The sequence below is a fragment of the Carcharhinus amblyrhynchos genome, chromosome 25, assembly GCF_965287045.1.
Source record: "Carcharhinus amblyrhynchos chromosome 25, sCarAmb.v2.hapA, whole genome shotgun sequence".
Classification (NCBI taxonomy): domain Eukaryota; kingdom Metazoa; phylum Chordata; class Chondrichthyes; order Carcharhiniformes; family Carcharhinidae; genus Carcharhinus; species Carcharhinus amblyrhynchos.
The window spans coordinates 16,208,512-16,227,772 of record NC_137348.1 but is presented as its reverse complement, the minus strand read 5'-3'; the positions used below and the strand labels follow the sequence as shown (position 1 = coordinate 16,227,772).

Genomic DNA, 19,261 nt, shown 5'->3' with positions numbered 1-19,261 from the left:
CACGGAAGTTATTTTCTCCTGCCCTTTTTGGATGCCAGCACAGTAGTATTATGGGTGTTGCCCCTATATTTTGCAGCTCTTTAAACTGTTCTCTCAGCTCATCAGGAAGCCATTTCCAACCCTTCCCGCCCAGCGGAAACTCTGGGGAGTTAAAATGGCCATAGCCCCCTGCCTCACTACCCCAACATCTCAACCAATCCCATTGCTTGCCAACAAATGGAACTTGCAGAATATGTAAAGGACAAGACAGTCCTTTGTCTTTTAAAGGCCGGAAGTCGATTGGATTGTTCCAGAAATTGCTTTTTTCATGGAACAGAACCAGTCCTGATCATACATCACCCAGCACCACTAGCTTTCAATGCCACCTGAGGGTGCTGCCCCTCTCCCACGCTATCCTTCAGTCTGAAGCCATCTCGTTAGACTTAGCCCCAGGATGTAGGTGAAACTGCAAGGCCGCATTGGCTGACAAGGTGGTGATGGACCTTCTCTCTGAGTGGCTGCAATGTTTGAGGTGATGGTACTCCCACACTGCTGACAAGGTTCCATCTCCACTGACCACCCACCCCCTCACTATCTCCACTGACCCACACCCCACCCTACAATGTCTCAAACCAGTTGAAGACATTGCCTTCGGACCTTGTCCCAAACTCCCTTCCTTAGCCATAGATTCCGTCCCATTTATTGGTCACTGCTTCAGGCTGAACTATGCTGTTCTCAACCGTGGTATTGTATATTCTTGGGGCTAAAGGGATCAAGGGATATGGGGGGAAGGTGGGATCAGTATATTGAATTTGATGACATACCATGGTCAAAATGAATGGTGGAGCAGACTTGAAGGGCCAAATGGCCTACTCCTGCTTTTATGTTTCTATTTGACACTGGTCTGAGATTTGAACCCAATATCCTCTCGCTCACCAACATCATCAATTCCTATCTCATCCCAGTCTCCATCTCAGCCTGATCCCTGCTGAAAACCTCACCCAGGGTGTTCTTACGTCAAGACGTGACAAGTCCAAAGTTCATCTCGCCAACCTTCCACTTCCACTCTCCACAATCGTAAGCACGTCCAAAACTCTGCTCCCTGTATACTAGCCGACAGCAAGTTTCATCCACCCCTGTGCTCGCTGACCCACCTAACAAGCATCTCGACAGACACACTGTGCTCAGAAACTTAATTGCACTCTGTGATGGTACATTGGGACATTTCGCCGTGCCAAAGGCGCTGGATGTAAATGCAGCTCGTGGCTGGTGGCTCTGAAGATTCCGAAGCTCCGTCCCGGAACTCGGCTGCCGTGGACTTTCCCAGGGGTTGGAGATTTTAAGGAAAGACCAGATGCTGGGCCGGATTCTCTGACTTTGCCCGCGGCTGAGATTCTTCAGTACCCGTTGCAGTGAATGGAGATTGGGCTGAGCGCCAAGTCCTCTGTTCTGGCTGGCAGCAGCGGGGCATGTGAGAGCGGAGGGATTTCTTCAGCTGGAGAGCGGTGAATCCGTGGAACGTTTTGCTGCAGCAGGCTGTGGAGGCCGGGTCATTGGGTGTCTTTAAGGCAAAGATAGATGGGTTCTTGATTAATAACGGGATCAGGGGTTACTGGGAGAAGATGGGGATGAGAAAAATATCAGCCCTGATTGAATGGCGGAACAGCCTCAATGGGACGAGTAACCTAATTCTGATGCTTCGCCTTATGGTCTTCTTCTGGCCGTTATTTCCACACGGAATGGAGTCCGAGCTTATTGAAGAGCTTGGTTGCTTTTTACTGAGGTTCTGAATGATGACGGCAGCATGAGAGAAGGAGGAATACTTTCCACAAGGCAGCGCTGGAATATAATGTGTGTCAGGGTGTTTCATGCAGTTGTTATCTCTTTTTCTCCTTATGCTCTCTCAGCAATACAATATTCTGAAGTGACGTTACCACGAAGTAACGCGATTTATTTATGCATCTTTCTGCTAAGTTTTATAATTTAAAGAAAAATCTAACTCACCCATGTCAATGATGCTCATAGCACTACCATAATACAGAAATTATATATATATTGACAATTAATAATTTTTGACGAGAGTTATAACCTGTGGCGGGGGGGGTGTGGGGGGGGAGGAATGATAAATACAATTTTATGTCAGTGTAAAAGAATAGTCACAATTCAGTTATGGGATGCCTGTGGTAACCTTTTCTGTGTGACACCAACAGCACATATGTTTCAATAGGGTAAAAACAGATGGGAGGATGAGCATTTTCACAAGCTACAGATTTTGTTTGACATACAGGAGTTCTTTTTAAAAATGGCACAAATTCCATAAAGTATCGCTGGGCTGTGAGTCATGCCATGAACGGGAGCCAGACTGCATCCATGACATCCGGAGATGGCTGCTGTATTATTAGGTTCCTCAGCTGTTTGCTTTCCTAGGGTTTTGATACAGGATTTACTTATTGCCGTTTCTACTGACCCTTAGATACTGGGCCCCTGAAATAATACCAATCGCATTTGGGAATACATCAATGTGTGTGGTAACTCTTGCTGCAAAGGTAGGGCAGCTGATTGAGAGAGGGGAAATATAACTCGGGCCTGTCAACTCCCACCGACTGCATTTCAGTGTTAAAAGAATCCCGAGTCAGGTGGTGACGCAGAAATGCTTCTCCAGGTTGCAGATTTATTTGCAGGATGCAATATTGCATCTCTCTGCCGCCTCGCCCCCAACCAATCCAATGTCCCAGCCGTCCTTTTTCATACGTGCTCAAGACACTCAATCAATCAACGCCCTCCACCTGTTTATCCTTAACCTTAACAGTGCAAGTAATGTAACATTAACGTGGTGGCACAGTGGTTAGCATCGTGGTTGGCAAAAGATGACAACTCTCTAGATAATTAATTTAATTGGCAGACGACGCAAACTGATTTTAAACAAAAGTGTTTTTGATCATGGATTCCTCATAATTGTAATCTCTTTGACAAAGTTTCACTCAGTGCCACGGTCCTGGGTTCTATTCCGGTCTCGGATGACAGGGGGATTATCCCCGTGTCTGTGTGGGTTTCCTCCAAGTGCTCCAGTTCCCCCCCTGCAGTTGAAATGTGTGCAGTTTAGGTAGATTAGCCATGCTAAAGTGCCCCTTAGTGTCCCAAGAGGTATCAGTTAGGGGTAAATATGTGGGCTTATGGGGACAGGGACCTGGATGGGATGCTCTGTCGGAGAATCGGTGCAGACTCGATGGGCTGAATGGCCTCCTTCTGCACTGCAGGGATTCTATCTATTCAATCTGGATCTCTGTGGAGATCTTCCAGGCCCGCCCCAGGATCGGAAATTCCGACCCCCTCTTTACCTGTACATTGAATTTTCTATAATCCCCACGGGATCAGAAGATTTAGGCCTCAGTTTCCGCAGATAACACAGCACAAAAAACACCCTATTTCTCATTGTTAAAGGAGTGCACAGCAACAGCACTCTGAAGTTGAAGAAAACCTCCTCGGATTTCGGGGCAGTCACAGAGATACGTTCCAGATAAAGCAGCATGCACTGAGTGGCCAAGAGGATTACCCAAAAGCAACTGATTTTATTACAGGCTGTAATCAAAACAGACATGCTTGTTTTGGAAAGATCAAGTTGGAAAGCTTTGAAAATTCAGAATAAAGTGCTCCCCAACATCTGAAATGGCCCGTCTTGAGAGAATTGCAGAGTCTGTTCAGCAAAAAAGTAACATTGAAAAGCCTGCCTTTAAATCCGGGAATCTGGTGTGACACGTTCCAAATACAAATAGAATTTTCATCTGAGTGAAACTTTGTCAAAGCGATTACAATTATGAGGAATCCATGATCAAAAACACTTCTATTTTAAAATCAGTTTGAGTCGTCTGCCAATTAAATTAATTATCTAGAGACTTCTCATCTTTTGCCAAGCACCAGCTATTGGTTTAATTGTGTATTTTAATATCTGTAAAATAGTTATTTGCAGAACTGTTTGATCGCAGACTAGCTACAATAACAATGGTGCCCTTAATGTAGGAAGCCATCCAAGAACCTCGCAGGATTTGTTTGATATCGAGGCACTTCAGGAGATGTTAGGGCCAAAGATCAAAGGCTTAGAATGTGATGTGGAGGTGCCGGCATTGGACTGGGGTGGGCACAGTAAGAAATCTCACAACACCAATTAAAGTCCAACAGGTTTATTTGGTAGCACGAGCTTTCAGAGTGCTGCTCTTTCATCAGATGAGTGAAAAGCTTTGACAAAGGTAGATTTGAAGGGGTGTCTTAAAACAGGAGAGAGAAGTGAGGGGGTTTAGGGAGGGAATTCCAGAGCTTATGGTCAAGGCAGGTGAAGACACTTATACTAATGGTGGGAGCCATAAGTGATCCACCAAAGCCAGAATGTGATGAGCATACATATCATAGAAGGCTGTAAGAGTCATAGAGTCATACAGTCATACAGATTTACACCATGGAAACAGGCCCTTCGGCCCAACTTATCTGTACTGCCCCTTTTTTAAACCCCTAAGCTAGTCCCTTTTGCCTACATTTGGCCCATATCTCTCTACACCCATCTTACCCATGTAACTGTCTAAAACACAGTTTTAAAAGACAAAATTGTACCCATCTCCACGACTACCTCTGGCAGCTTGCTCCAGACACTCACCACCCTCTATGTGAAAGAATTGCCCCTCTGGACCCTTTTGTATCTCTCCCTTTCAACTTAAACTTTTGCCCTCTAGTTTTAAACTCCCCTACCTTTAGGAAAAAATATTGGCTATCTATCTGATATATGCCCCTCATTATTTTATTGACCTCATTAAGATCACCCCTCAGCCTCCTACGCTCCAGAGAAAAAAGTCCCAGTCTATCTAGCCTCTCCTTAACTCAAATCATCAAGTCCCAGTAATAAATCTTTTCTGCACTCTTTCTAGTTCAATAGTATCCTTTCTATAATAGGTGACCAGAACTATACACAGTATTCCAAGTGTGGCCTTACCAATGACTTATACAATTTCAACAAGACGTCCCAACTCCTGTATTCAATGTTCTGACCAATGAAACCAAGCATGTCGAATGCCTTCTTCACCACTCTGTCCACCTGTGACTCCACTTTCAAGGACCTATGAACCTGTACCCCTAGATCTCTTTGTTCTGTAACTCTCCCCAACGCCCTACCATTAACTGAGTAAGTCCTGCCCTGGTTCAATCTATCAAAATGCATCACTTCGCATTTATCTAAGTTAAACTCTATCTGCCATTTGACAGCCCACTGGCCCAATTGATCAAGATCCCATTGCAATCTGCGATAACCTTCTTCTCTATCCACTATGCCACCAATCATGGTGTCATCTGCAAACTTACTAACCATGCCTCCTATATTCTCATACAAATCATTAATATAAATGACAATTAACAGTGGACCCAGCACCAACCCCTGAGGCACACCGCTGGCCACAGGTCTCCAGCTTGAAAAGCAACCCTCTATAACCACTCTCTGTTTTTTGTCATCGAGCCACTTTTGTATCCATTTTGCTATCTCACCCTGGATCCCATGAGATTTAACTTTATGCAACAACCTACCATGCAATACGTTGTCAAAGCCTTGCTAAAGTCCATCAACTGCACTGCCCTCGTCTGCCTTCTTGGTTACCCCTTCAAAAAACTCAATCAAATTTGAAAGAAATTTTCTACTCAAAGCCATGCTGACTGTCCCTAATCAGTCCTTGTGTCTCTAAATGCCTGTAGATCCTGTCTCTCAAAATACCTTCCAACAACTTACTCACCACAGATGTGAGGCTCACTGGCCTGTAGTTCTCAGGCTTTTCCCTGCAGCCCTTTTTAAACAAAGACACAACATTTGCCACCCTCCAATCTTCAGGCACCTCTACTATGAATATCGATGATTCGAATATCTCTGCTAGTGGACCCACCATTTCCCCCCTAGCCTCCCACAGTGTCCTGGTATACACTTCAACAAGTCCCAGGATCAGGATTAAATGAGGTTATGGAGACAGGGAGCCGTGAGGCCATGGAGGGGTTGACAAACAAGGGGGGGAGGTAATTTTAAAACCAAGACATTGTTTGACAGGGAGCCATTGTCAGTTGACAAGTCCAAGGGTGAGGTAAATAGGATTTTGTATAAGTGCGGACAACTTGGGGTTTACAGAGGGAGGAACGTGGGAGACCCGCCTGCAGAGCACTAGAATAGTCATGCCGAGAGAAAACAAATGTATGAATGAGGGCCTCAGCAGTGAATAAACTGAGGCAAATAATGTTATAGAAAATAGCTAACCGTATTGTTTGCTATTTTTTCATGGGATGTGGGTTTTGATGATGAGGCCAGCATTTGTTGCCTATCCCTATTTTCCCTTTAAGTGAGTACCTTGTTAGGCTATTTCACAGGGCAGTTAAGAATCAACCACATTTACCACATGTAGGTCAGTCCGGGTAAGGACGGGAGATTTCCTTCCCTACAGGGCATTAGTGAACCAGACGGACTTTTACAGTAATTGATGATAGCTTCATGGTCACCATTGCTGAGGCCAACTTTTGAATTCCAGATTTAACTGAATTCAAAGTCCACCAGCTGCCACGGTAGGACTTGAACCCTTGCCCCCAGCATACACCATCTCCCCATAAATAACCGTGTGCGAACTGTGCGTTAGAATTATTACCCAAGAGTTTTGGATGTGAATGTTAGCCCTTGCTGGATCCACTTCCCTTTGTTTGGGAGCAGGATCACTTTCATGCAGTGAATGGAAACTGGACATTGTTTTTCGGGTGATCCGTAAACATCAGCAACATGGAATCATTATCAAACGATTTTTCCAATTTTTCATAGGCTGGGGAGGAAAGATACTTCCTTATTCTACCATCTGAGTTTGCACAGTAATATCATCTTGATTTTTCATCCGCTTCTGCATAAATTTTGAAACTGAAAATAATTCTGATTTGCGGTTTTACCTGTTACAGTTCAATTTTACTGTTCATCTGAGTTGGCTGAATATGTATAAAATAAGATAAAGTAAATTTAGCCTGGGCCAGTGATGGTATGCATTCACACATCATAGAATCCCTAGAGTGCAAAAGGAGGCCATTCAGCCCATCAAGTCTGCACCACACCAATCCCACCAAGGCCCGATGCCTGTAACCCCATACATTTACCCTGCTCGGCCCTCTGACACTAGGGGGCAATTTAGCATGGCCAATCCATCTAACCTGCACATCTTTGGGGTGTGGGGAGAAAACGGAGCACATCTTTGGAGTGTGGGAGGAAACTGACACAGACATGGGGAGAAGGTGCAAACTCCACACACACAGCCCCCAGAGGCCGAGATTGAACCTGGGTCCCTGGCGCTCTGAGGCAGCAATGCTAACCACTGTGCCACCAAGCCACCCCAATATGGTGCCAGTCGAAAGTTTGAGGCATCAAGTGCATCTCCAGGATTCATCAGTTCCACTTGTAATCACTGTCGAGCGCCAAGATAACAAATCTGAAAACATCAGCTAGGTAAAATATCTCTCTTGCCATGTCAGTCTGCTGGGTTTGGTTTCAGTGTTGTATCTGGTTTGAAATTAATTTTATTATTCTGGATGCCCCTGAAATGTGTCATAAAATTTCCTCTAATAAAGGCTGTTGTGTTAATAATCTGTAGTCACTGCACGTCAAATCGATCTTGCCACTGCCTTATCCCTGCAGCAATGCTGCCTGTGGCTGGAAGCCAGCCAGCAGGACTGTAGCAGAATGCGAGATACCTGCTGATGGATGACACAGTAAAATATGAGGTTTTAAAGATGGGGTCCGTACAAGATGCACACATCACTGCCCCTCAGCCTGTCGCAGTGACCGGATACATGGCCGCGGAAGACTGCAACTCACGCTTCAACCATTATCTGTAACCCGCACTGAAGGGAATCTCAATGTCCTTCCAAGGCAAACAGTCTCAAGTCAGTAATGCACTGAAATGCACCTTTAACAAAATCAACAGCCTTAAGAGTGTTTCAGAGAACTGAGCAGTGGGAGATGGAAGACAGCAGGGCGGCTAGGGGTGGGGGGGTTGCTGGGAGGGGGCAGGGGGTCGGGAGTTTTGAGGGGGGAGAGTAGGTGGGGAGAGGAACTTGAAGATGGGGATGCTCAGAGAACAAAGAACAATACAGCACAGGAACAGGCCCTTCAGCCCACCAAGACTGTGCCAATCATATTGTCCTATCTAGACCAACTGCCTGTATCCCTCTATTCCCCGTCTGTTTATGTGTCTATCCAGATAAGTATTAAATGTCACAAGCGTGTCTGGCCCAACCACCTCACTTGACAGTGCGTTCCAGGCCCCCACCGCCCTCTGTGTAAAGAACTTCCCCCACACATCTCCACTGAACCTTTCCCCCCCTCACCTTGAACTTGTGCCCCCTTGTAATTGTCATTTCTGTCTAGGAAAGAGTTTCCGATCGTTCACCCTATCTATACCTCTCATAATTTTATAAACTTCTATCAGGTCACCCCTCAGCCTCTGTCTTTCCAGGAAGAACAATCCCAGTTTATTCAATCTCTCCTCACAGCTAATACCCTCCTTACCTGGTAACGTCCTGGTAAACCTTTTCTGAACTCTCTCCAAAGCCTCCACGTCCTTCTGGTAGTGTGGTGACCAGAACTGGACACAGTATTCCAAATGTAGCCGTACTAATGTTTTATATAACTGCCAACATCATTTGCCAACTTTTATACTCAAAGCCCTGGCTGATGAAGGCAAGCATGCCAAATGCTTCCTTCACCACCTTTCCCATCTGTGCTGCCACTTTTAAGAATGTGTGGACCTGTATTCCCAGATCTCTCCATGTACCTATGCTCCTGATTGTTCTGCCATTTATTTTACAGCTCCCACCTGAATTGGATCTACCAAAAATGCATTACCTCACATTTGTCCGGATTAAATTCTAACTCCCAACTCGGGGAGGGTGGGGAAAAGAGTTGAGGGAGAGGAGAGAGGAGTTGGGGGAGTTTGGGGGGAGTTGGGGAAGGGGAAGGAGAGTTGGGGGAGTTTGGGGGGAGTTGGGAAGGGAAGGAGAGTTGGGACGTTGGCGGGAGGGAGTTGGGACGTTGGCGGGGGGGAGTTGGGACGTTGGCGGGGGGGAGTTGGGACGTTGGCGGGGGGAGTTGGGACGTTGGCGGGGGGGAGTTGGGACGTTGGCGGGGGGGAGTTGGGACGTTGGCGGGGGGGAGTTGGGGAAGTTGGCGGGGGGGAGTTGGGAAGTTGGCGGGGGGGAGTTGGGAAGTTGGCGGGGGGGAGTTGGGAAGTTGGCGGGGGGGAGTTGGGAAGTTGGCGGGGGGGAGTTGGGAAGTTGGCGGGGGGGAGTTGGGAAGTTGGCGGGGGGGAGTTGGGAAGTTGGCGGGGGGGAGTTGGGAAGTTGGCGGGGGGGAGTTGGGAAGTTGGCGGGGGGGAGTTGGGAAGTTGGCGGGGGGGAGTTGGGAAGTTGGCGGGGGGGAGTTGGGAAGTTGGCGGGGGGAGTTGGGAAGTTGGCGGGGGGGAGTTGGGAAGTTGGCGGGGGGGAGTTGGGAAGTTGGCGGGGGGGAGTTGGGAAGTTGGCGGGGGGGAGTTGGGAAGTTGGCGGGGGGGAGTTGGGAAGTTGGCGGGGGGGAGTTGGGAAGTTGGCGGGGGGAGTTGGGAAGTTGGCGGGGGGAGTTGGGAAGTTGGCGGGGGGGGAGTTGGTGCGGGGGGAGTTGGGAAGTTGGCAGGGGGGGAGTTGGGAAGTTGGCAGGGGGGAGTTGGGAAGTTGGCAGGGGGGAGTTGGGAAGTTGGCAGGGGGGGAGTTGGGAAGTTGGCAGGGGGGAGTTGGGAAGTTGGCAGGGGGGAGTTGGGGAAGTTGGCAGGGGGGGAGTTGGGAAGTTGGCGGGGGGGGAGTTGGGAAGTTGGCAGGGGGGGAGTTGGGAAGTTGGCGGGGGGGGAGTTGGGAAGTTGGCGGGGGGGAGTTGGGAAGTTGGCGGGGGGGAGTTGGGAAGTTGGCGGGGGGGAGTTGGGAAGTTGGCGGGGGGGAGTTGGGACGTTGGCGGGGGGGAGTTGGGAAGTTGGCGGGGGGGAGTTGGGAAGTTGGCGGGGGGGAGTTGGGAAGTTGGCGGGGGGGAGTTGGGAAGTTGGCGGGGGGGAGTTGGGAAGTTGGCGGGGGGGAGTTGGGAAGTTGGCGGGGGGGAGTTGGGAAGTTGGCGGGGGGGAGCTGGGAAGTTGGCGGGGGGGAGCTGGGAAGTTGGCGGGGGGGAGCTGGGAAGTTGGCGGGGGGGAGCTGGGAAGTTGGCGGGGGGGAGCTGGGAAGTTGGCGGGGGGGAGTTGGGAAGTTGGCGGGGGGAGTTGGGAAGTTGGCGGGGGGGAGTTGGGAAGTTGGCGGGGGGGAGTTGGGAAGTTGGCGGGGGGGAGTTGGGAAGTTGGCGGGGGGGAGTTGGGAAGTTGGCGGGGGGGAGTTGGGAAGTTGGCGGGGGGGAGCTGGGAAGTTGGCGGGGGGGAGCTGGGAAGTTGGCGGGGGGGAGCTGGGAAGTTGGCGGGGGGAGCTGGGAAGTTGGCGGGGGGGAGCTGGGAAGTTGGCGGGGGGGAGCTGGGAAGTTGGCGGGGGGGGAGCTGGGAAGTTGGCAGGGGGGCAGTTGGGAAGTTGGCGGGGGGGGAGTTGGGAGTTGGCGGGGGGGAGTTGGGAAGTTGGCGGGGGGGAGTTGGGAAGTTGGCAGGGGGGTTGGGAAGTTGGCAGGGGGAGAGTTGGGAAGTTGGCGGGGGGGAGTTGGGAAGTTGGCGGGGGGGAGCTGGGAAGTTGGCGGGGGGGAGTTGGGAAGTTGGCGGGGGGGAGTTGGGAAGTTGGCGGGGGGAGTTGGGAAGTTGGCAGGGGGGGAGTTGGGAAGTTGGCAGGGGGAGAGTTGGGAAGTTGGCGGGGGGGAGTTGGGAAGTTGGCAGGGGGGAGTTGGGAAGTTGGCAGGGGGAGAGTTGGGAAGTTGGCGGGGGGAGTTGGGAAGTTGGCGGGGGGAGCTGGGAAGTTGGCGGGGGGGAGTTGGGAAGTTGGCGGGGGGGAGTTGGGAAGTTGGCGGGGGGGAGTTGGGAAGTTGGCAGGGGGGAGTTGGGAAGTTGGCAGGGGGGGAGTTGGGAAGTTGGCAGGGGGGAGTTGGGAAGTTGGCAGGGGGGAGTTGGGACGTTGGCGGGGGGGAGTTGGGAAGTTGGGAAGTTGGCGGGGGGAAGTTGGGAAGTTGGCGGGGGGAGTTGGGACATTGGCGGGAGGGAGTTGGGAAGTTGGCGGGGGGAGCTGGGAAGTTGGCGGGGGGGAGCTGGGAAGTTGGCGGGGGGGAGCTGGGAAGTTGGCGGGGGGGAGTTGGGAAGTTGGCGGGGGGGAGTTGGGAAGTTGGCGGGGGGAGTTGGGAAGTTGGCGGGGGGGAGTTGGGAAGTTGGCAGGGGGGGAGTTGGGAAGTTGGCGGGGGGGAGTTGGGAAGTTGGCGGGGGGAGTTGGGGAGTTGGGGAGTTGGGGGGGGGGAGTTGGGGAGTTGGGGAGTTGGGGGGGGCAGTTGGGAAGTTGGCGGGGAGGGAGTTGGGAAGTTGGGGGTGGGAGTTGCGAATACTCAGAATCCAGAGTTGGGTGAGCTGAGGCTGGATTCCGACTGATTTATGGAAGGGAAGGCGATTACAGAGGTTGAGATTGACAAGTTTGTGCAGGGACAAAAGGAAAACAAGAGCTTGCATTAAAGCTTTCTGGAAGTACGGCAGAATCACTCACATTCCCTGTTCGACTCCTGAACACACTAAATACAAGAGGGCGAGACCCTCAGCTGAAAACTCTTAGAACGGCACAGTAGCACAGTGGTTAGCACTGCTGCCTCACAGCTCCAAGGACCCGGGTTCAATTCCAGCCTTGGGTGACTGTGTGGAGTTTGCATGTTCCCTGTGTCTGTGTGGGTTTCCTCCGGGTGCTCTGGTTCCCTCCCACAGTCTGAAAGACATGTCGGTTAAATGCATTGACCCGAACAGATGCTGGAGTGTGACAACTTGGGGAATTTCACAGTAACTTCATTGCAGTGTTACTGTAAGCCTGCTTGTGGCACTAAAAAATAAACTTTAGACTTCTTTTGTTGCCTGGATTTCCTGCTTCCTGCAGTTTAACTCTGCAGTCCAGTTTGTAACCCAGTTGGAAAAAGGCTTAGACGGTTTGTTGGATTGTTTCAATCTTTAACAGTTTTAGTATCGAATCTCCTGACAGAAATGTGGACACCAGTGCCCGTATTCTCCTGACCATAGCCAGCACAGAACATGAGTCTAAATGTGAGTGATGAACTTACAACCCATTGTATACAGAAACTTCTCTAGTTATTCCTCTCAAACTCTGAGTGCAGATTAACTGCAGATAGAAATCAGCAATGATGAAGGTGAAAATCTCGATGGGAAGTAAGAGACGGTTTGGGTGGGGGGAGGGGGGTGTACGAAGGATTTTTCTTTATTAAGTTACAATAAGAAACGTTCTCGATTTTTGGACCTTTTCCAGCTGCTGCGTGTTCAATATCTGTGCAAATTAGATTGCAGTCTCGCAGCAATTCTCACAGTGGCAGAATAATTAATATGGAAAGCTAATCTCTAAGACAGTGACAAGTTCAAATTCATTACAACATCAAGTACTGCATCCTGTTTCGACAGCTATGGGAATGGGCTTTGTGAAAGCAGTCCGTGTTTGTCCTGTTGACAGCACGTTCTGTCGTGACGTTCCCAGAGAATGGAAACTCCAGCCCAGCCTATCACAGAATCCCTACAGCACCGAAGGAGGCCATTCGCCCCATCGAGTCTGCACCGACAACAATCCCACCCAGCCCTATCAGAAAGTCATAGAATCCCGACAGTGCAGAAGGAGGCTATTTGGCCCATCGAGTCTGCACCGACCACCCAGGCCCTATCCCCGTAACCCCACACACTTACCCCAGCTAGCCCCCCGACACTAAGGGGCAATTTAGCATGGTCAATTGATCTAACCTGCTAGTCGTTTGGACTGTGGGAGGAAACCGGAGCACCTGGAGGAAACCCACGCAGGCCCAGGGAGAATGTGCGGACTCCACACAGATAGTGACCCAAGACACAAAACATTAGCACTGTTCTCTCTCCATGGATGCTGACAAACCTGCTGAGATTTTCCAGCAGTTTTAGTTTCAGATTCCAGCATTGCAGAGCAATTTGCTCTTACGTTAATACCTTAGGTCTAACTCAGAATCTGTTCAGTCAAACCCCCGCGGTCTCAGAGTCGATGACTGCACTCTCCAACATTCTATACAATGACAGAAAGTGCAGGGTGGGACGAGAGGCTGCCTTGGCCACCTGACAGTTCAAATCCTCTATCCTCCTTCTCTGCTGCCATCAGAATTGTGAATGGACCTCCCATATATTAAGCTGATCTTTCTCTGCATCCTATGTGTAACTGCAACACTATATTCTACACCCTTTCCTCTCCTTCTCCCCAATGTATCCTAAGAACCGTATACTTTGTCTGTTTAGCATGCAAGAGATAATACTTTTCACTGTATCCCAATACATGTGACAATAATAAACCAAATCAAATCCTGCTGAGCACCAGGCTCGTTGACAGCCACCTCTGACCCATTAAAACCCAACTTCCAATTGCAGCATTACCTTTGCCGAGAAAATATTTGAAATACCATCTGGTGTGATATTCAGGGTTCTCCAAGTGGACATCAGTCCGGTGCCATGTTCCTGGTGTGTAGTCAATGTTCTGGAAATAAAAAACAGTGGCATGCATTAACATTTCTCATCTTACAACCCTGTTTTGTTCAAGTTAAGGAATGTAGGTGAGGCCATAGCAACATCTAATATAGATCGTAACCAGCCATAACATTTTCCACATTGTACTTCAAACCCCATTTCCAGTTATGACACAATCAAGGCTGTATCACCGCCTGAACACCACCAGGGACGTACCAACCCTAACATTTTAATCCCCGTTTTTTTTTAATTCATTTGTGGGATATGGGCATCATTGGCCAGCATTTATTGCCTGTCTCTAGTCGCCCTTGAAGCTAAGTGGCTTGCTGGGCCATTTCAGAGGGCAGTTGAGAGTCAACCACATTGCTGTGGCTCTGGAGTTACATGTGGGCCAAACCAGGTAAGGACGGCAGATTTCCTTCCCTAAAGGACATTCATGAACGAGATGGGTTTTTCCGACAATCGACAATGGCTTCGTGGTCATCAGTAGATTCTTAATTCCAGATTTTTTTTATTGAAACCATTTGCCGTGACGGAATTCCTTGTTACGACCCTCAGGAAGAACACCTTGACCTTGGACGGTCTGCAGCCCGGGTTGAACAGAAATGATGCAGGGGCTCAAGGCATTAAACTTTGGAGGCAGTTTGCATCAACTTGGTTTGTATCCCCCTGAGATCTACGATTGAGGAATGATTGAACCAAAATGTTTGAATTGTTTAAACATTAGATAAAGCTGGAAGCAAAATGAGGAGACACAAAATGAATTGCAAGCTATCTAGGGAGGCAGTTCAGGAAGCACTTTATCCACACAAGGAGTAATGGAAGTCTGGAATTCTCTTCTCCGAATGTATTTGCACCGTTGAACATACGAATGGGGAACAGGAACAGGCCACTCAGCCCCTCGAGCCTGCTCTGCCATTCAATTAGATGGTGGCTGATATGATTGTCACTTTGACCCCACGTTCCTGCCCACCCCCAATAACCTTTCACCCCCAATAACCTTTCACCCCCAAATTAATCAAGGATCCATCTCGCTCTGCCTTAAAAATATTCAAAACACTTCCACTGCCTTTTGAGGAAGAGAGTTCCAAAGCTCCACGACCCTCTGTGAGAAAAGATTTTGCTTCATTTCTGCCTTAAATGGACAACACCTTATTTTTGAACAATGATCCGCATGCACGTGTGCCAAACTGGCAGTGACAACGTGAGCCGAGGAGCAGTGCCAGAGAGCATTGCCAGGGCCATGCCCCTCTGCCCAGGGGGCTATACTTAACTTTACAACCACTCCCACAACAGGTTCACGTCAGGATGAAGCTGCTGTAAACCGCATATAGTGGGGTGGGGTTAATAATATTTAAATTTACTCGAATGAATGAACAACAGATTCAGCCCGTTATCGGCAGGAACCTGATGCCATCGCCAGTGAGGAATGGGCAAGATTTGAAACCGGCCAGAACTGGGACTTCTGGATGGCAGGGAGGGGAGGGTGGGGGACAGTGAGGAGGAGGGAGGACAGCTGGGAGGGGAGCAAAACAGCAGGGAGGGGGAAGGCGGGGAAGGGGGAGGGTGAGATGCAGCGTGGGCAGATGCTATGGCATCAAGCTCTTTAATGATATTAGAATTTTTTTAAAAAAATGTCTATCAGGGTCACACTCTTTTTGGGCATGAAACTGATGTCATCACTGGCAGGGGGTGGGATAGGTCAAAAACTCAAATCTCACCATTGAGATTCGTGTTTCTGAGTTTGTGCGGGATTTAACGGCCATTCTGGGAATCTCTCACATAGAGGAACACAAGCTCTGAATTGTAACCATGGTCTCACCCATGCTCTGCACAACTGAAGCAGAACCTCCCTATTTCTGTATTCAAATCTCTTTGCAACAAACAGTAACATTTTATTAGCTAATAAAAATACCAATTACTTGCTCTTCCTCAAGCAATTTGCCATTCATGCACTATGACACCCAGATCCCTCTGCATCTCCGAGCTCTGCAATCTCGCACCTTTCAGATAATATAGCTTGTGTTTTATTCTTCCTGCCAAAATGGAAAATTTCACATTTTCTCAAGTTAAACTACTCCCCCAACCTGCCAAGGGATAACTCCTCTTGCTATTGAATAACACCCCCCTCGCTATGGAATTACTTCGCTCCCCCCGCTGTGGAATTAGCCTCCCGTTATGGAATTACTCCCTCCGCTATGAAGAAGGGTCATCCAGACTTGAAACATTGGCTCTATTCTCTCTCCACTGATGCTGTCAGACCTGCTGAGATTTTCCAGCATTTTCTCTTTTTGAAGCCATTTTTAAATTATTTTTCTTGGAATGTGGACACCAAAGGCAAAACCATAATTACTGACCATTTCCTGCTTGACCTGAATAACTAAGGGATGGATTTTCCGATTGTGAAACCGGAAAATCCCACCTGATGTCAACAGACCTTTCCATTGTCCGCCCTCTGGCCCGCTCCGATTCCCGGGAACGGGATAATACACCCCTAAGTGTCTTACTGGGTTGTTTCAGGGTGGGGTGGAGATCAGATGGGACAGGGGTTGGCTTCCTTTCCTGAGGGCCAGCAGTTAGCACCGGATTCGTGCACAGCTCAATAACTGCATCAACTTAAAACTCCAGAAATGAGGATAAATATCTCTCCCAGAGCCAGCGCGGCGCTGGGACGTGACAGAAATGAACGTGCAGGGTAGAGAAATGAGCCCTGGCAGACGCAGCAACAGAAGGAATGACTGCCTTGATTTATATTTTGTGCTTGTGTTCCTTTTCCAAATGTATGCAACCAGCTTCTTCCACAGGGAGTCCATCACATGGCTCTGAAATGCATCACTGATTGTAGCTTACAGAATTTACAAGATAGCATGCAGGGCTGACAAATCATTCATTATATATCTTGTACTGGAATTCTTCTTTCCCTTTGTGGTCCTCTGCAGTCCCCCACGGTGTATACTGGCCACACTTGTGTTAATGCTATTAGCGAGTGCTAGGATTCTTGTGACTTTATGGTTAAAGCACAGCCTGTCAGCCAAAGGTGCTACATGAGCAAGCAGGGTCCAGTCCATTCATGAAGCCTCCTCACAGCACACGAGAGAGCCCCTTGGGTGATCGAACAGCAGTCCCTGCGTCTTGTGCGATTCAGAGACAGGATCTGAGTTTGTCCATCACACAGCCTGTTTCTATTCACTCATTCAGGGGAGGTGGACGTTGCTGGCTGGGCCAGCGTTTATTGCCCATCCCTAATTGCCCTTGGACTGTGTGCTTGGCCATTTGCAGAGGGCATTTAAGAGTCAACCACATTGCCGTGACTCTGGAGTCACATGTAGGCCAGGCCAGGTAAGGATGGCAGATTTCCTTCCCTAAAGGGATATTAGGGAACCAAAGGGTGGGATTTTCAGGCCGTGTTCACCCCAAAGCCGGAAAATCCCGCTCGAGGATCTTTGCATGGTCCGTGTCCCGCCCACGATGATTACCGTCGCAGGCAGGATGGGAAAATATCGCCCTGTGCATTTTTCTTAATGACAGTGGTGGCCTTTTTAGAGAATCGTAGAATCCCTACAGTGGAGAAGGAGGCCATTCGGCCCATTGAGTTTATACTGACCACAATCCCACCCAGGCCCTCTCCCCATGCATTTACCCTAGTTAGTTGCCCTGACACAGGGGACAATTTAACATGGCCAATCCACCTAACCCGCAAATCTTTGGACTGTGGGAGGAAGCCCACTCAGGCACGGGGAGGATGTGAACACTCCACACAGACAGTCCCCCAAGCTGGGAATCGAACCTGGATCCCTGGTACTGTGAGGCAGCAATGCTAACCTCTGTGCCACTGTACTGCCCCCTGTGTCAACATGCTGCCCCCTGTGCCAGTGTATTGCCCCCTGTGCCACTGTGCCCCCCTCACGCCACTGCGCTGCTCCCTGTGCCACCGTGCTTCCCCATATTAATCCCACATTTTTACTGAATTCAAATTTCACCATCTGTCATGAGGGGATTTGAACCAGGGTCCCCAGAGCATTAAGCCTGGGTCTCTGGATCACTTGTCCAGTGACAACAATACTACTGCACCGCCTCCTCCCCACCCCCAACACCTCAAAGCTGATCCAGCCTTGTGGTGTGATCCAAACAGTGAATTGTTTAATTTCTTTTAGAGATGCCAAGACAGAAGGAAATACATGGCTGAGTGAATTCTCAATTATGTAGGATCTTCAATCCTAAATTAGGTTCAGTGATCAAACACAGAATGAATTGGGACCAACAACCACCTACTTACAAAGGTTAAAGCACCATTTGCCAGATAGAAGTTGTTTCCCATAATTAGCACAAATGATATAAGTGTTAGGAACGATAGTTTGTCACACCAATGGGAGGTCTATCTACAATTTCACCAGCTAACCGAAAACATACTGAAAAGTCTAAAGAGGACCTTTTTTTCTTAGAAGAATAGAGAAAATGCTGGCCAAAGAAGACTAACACAAGTCACCTGATATCTGGTATTATAAGTTGATCAGCTTTCTGGGAAGTTACTATATGGATTACACTGTAAACCTAACCTGACATGTTGCATGGAATTTCACACCTAATGCAACAGTAAAGAATCTCTCTTTCTCTTAAGTTGAGCAAAGCTCTTATCTCTTAACAGTCTAAAAAACATTCGCAGAAATAGTGGGGGCGATTCTCCCACCTCGCTGCACTTTGCAGCGCAACGGGTCGGGAGACTTGAGCAGAGAAATCAGCACAGAGCTGAATAGCTTATATTAATACTAATTTAAATATTATTTAAATCTCATTAACGGCCCTGGGACTGAAATCTCCGGGCTGGCTCGCCTCCACCTCCTCCCATCCCTGCGCCCTATTCCCCCCGCCAGGAGTGGTTCACTCCAGCAGAGTTTAGTACCACACCCCACTTGTGGGGAGCAGATGGTTGGCCCCACTGTAATAAAGGGGAGTCAATCAAGGCCCCCCAGGGGGTTGGGGATCAAGAAGGGGGCTGCCTCCTGGGCATTGCCACCTTGGCACTGCCAGCCTGAGCCCTCTGGCACTGCCCAAGGGACGAAGTGCCAGTGCCCAGGAGCATTGCCAAGGGGGTAGGGCCTGATGGGGGCAGGGCCTCTGGGGGCAAATGATGGGGGTGTGGGTTCTGCCGCCTCTCTGCACAGGGAGGGAGGGAAGCCAGCGATCGGGGATGGGCATCGGGGAGGTCAGGACCGTGGCAGGGTGGTAGGGTGGTGGGGTGGGGTGGGGTGGGGGGGGGTGTGGGGCATCAGGAGATCAGGGCTATGGGGGGGTGGGGGGAAATCAAGGCAGGCTGGGGGGTGGGGGGGGGGGCAGCAATTGAGCCTTGCCAGGGGGTTGGGGGGGGTGGTCAGACAGGCAGCAATGTGGGGATCAGGCTTGGAAGGCTGGCAGTGCACTATGCTGCCGGCCTCTTGAGCAGGAATAGGCCCCGCCCACTGAACTTTCACCAGATTCACGGTAGGGGGCGCTCTGCAATGCACAGAGTGTGAGAGGTTCATCTTGAAAACCCCGCTGAAAAAAAACAGCAGCATTTACTCCAGTTTCTACACAACTTCGACACTTAG

The 19,261-nt window shown here is 49.5% G+C and overlaps 1 protein-coding gene across 6 annotated transcripts in view; it reads right to left on the bottom strand.

The window, feature by feature from the left end:
• Window positions 1–19,261, bottom strand: part of garnl3 (GTPase activating Rap/RanGAP domain like 3) — a 408,597-nt gene that overhangs the window by 185,611 nt on the left and 203,725 nt on the right. For all 6 annotated transcript variants that reach the window (XM_080211832.1, XM_080211831.1, XM_080211834.1 and 3 more), the window contains exon 4: window positions 13,587–13,686. In XM_080211832.1, coding sequence (XP_080067958.1) covers window positions 13,587–13,686 — 100 coding nt within the window. The remainder of the gene's footprint in view (window positions 1–13,586; window positions 13,687–19,261) is intronic.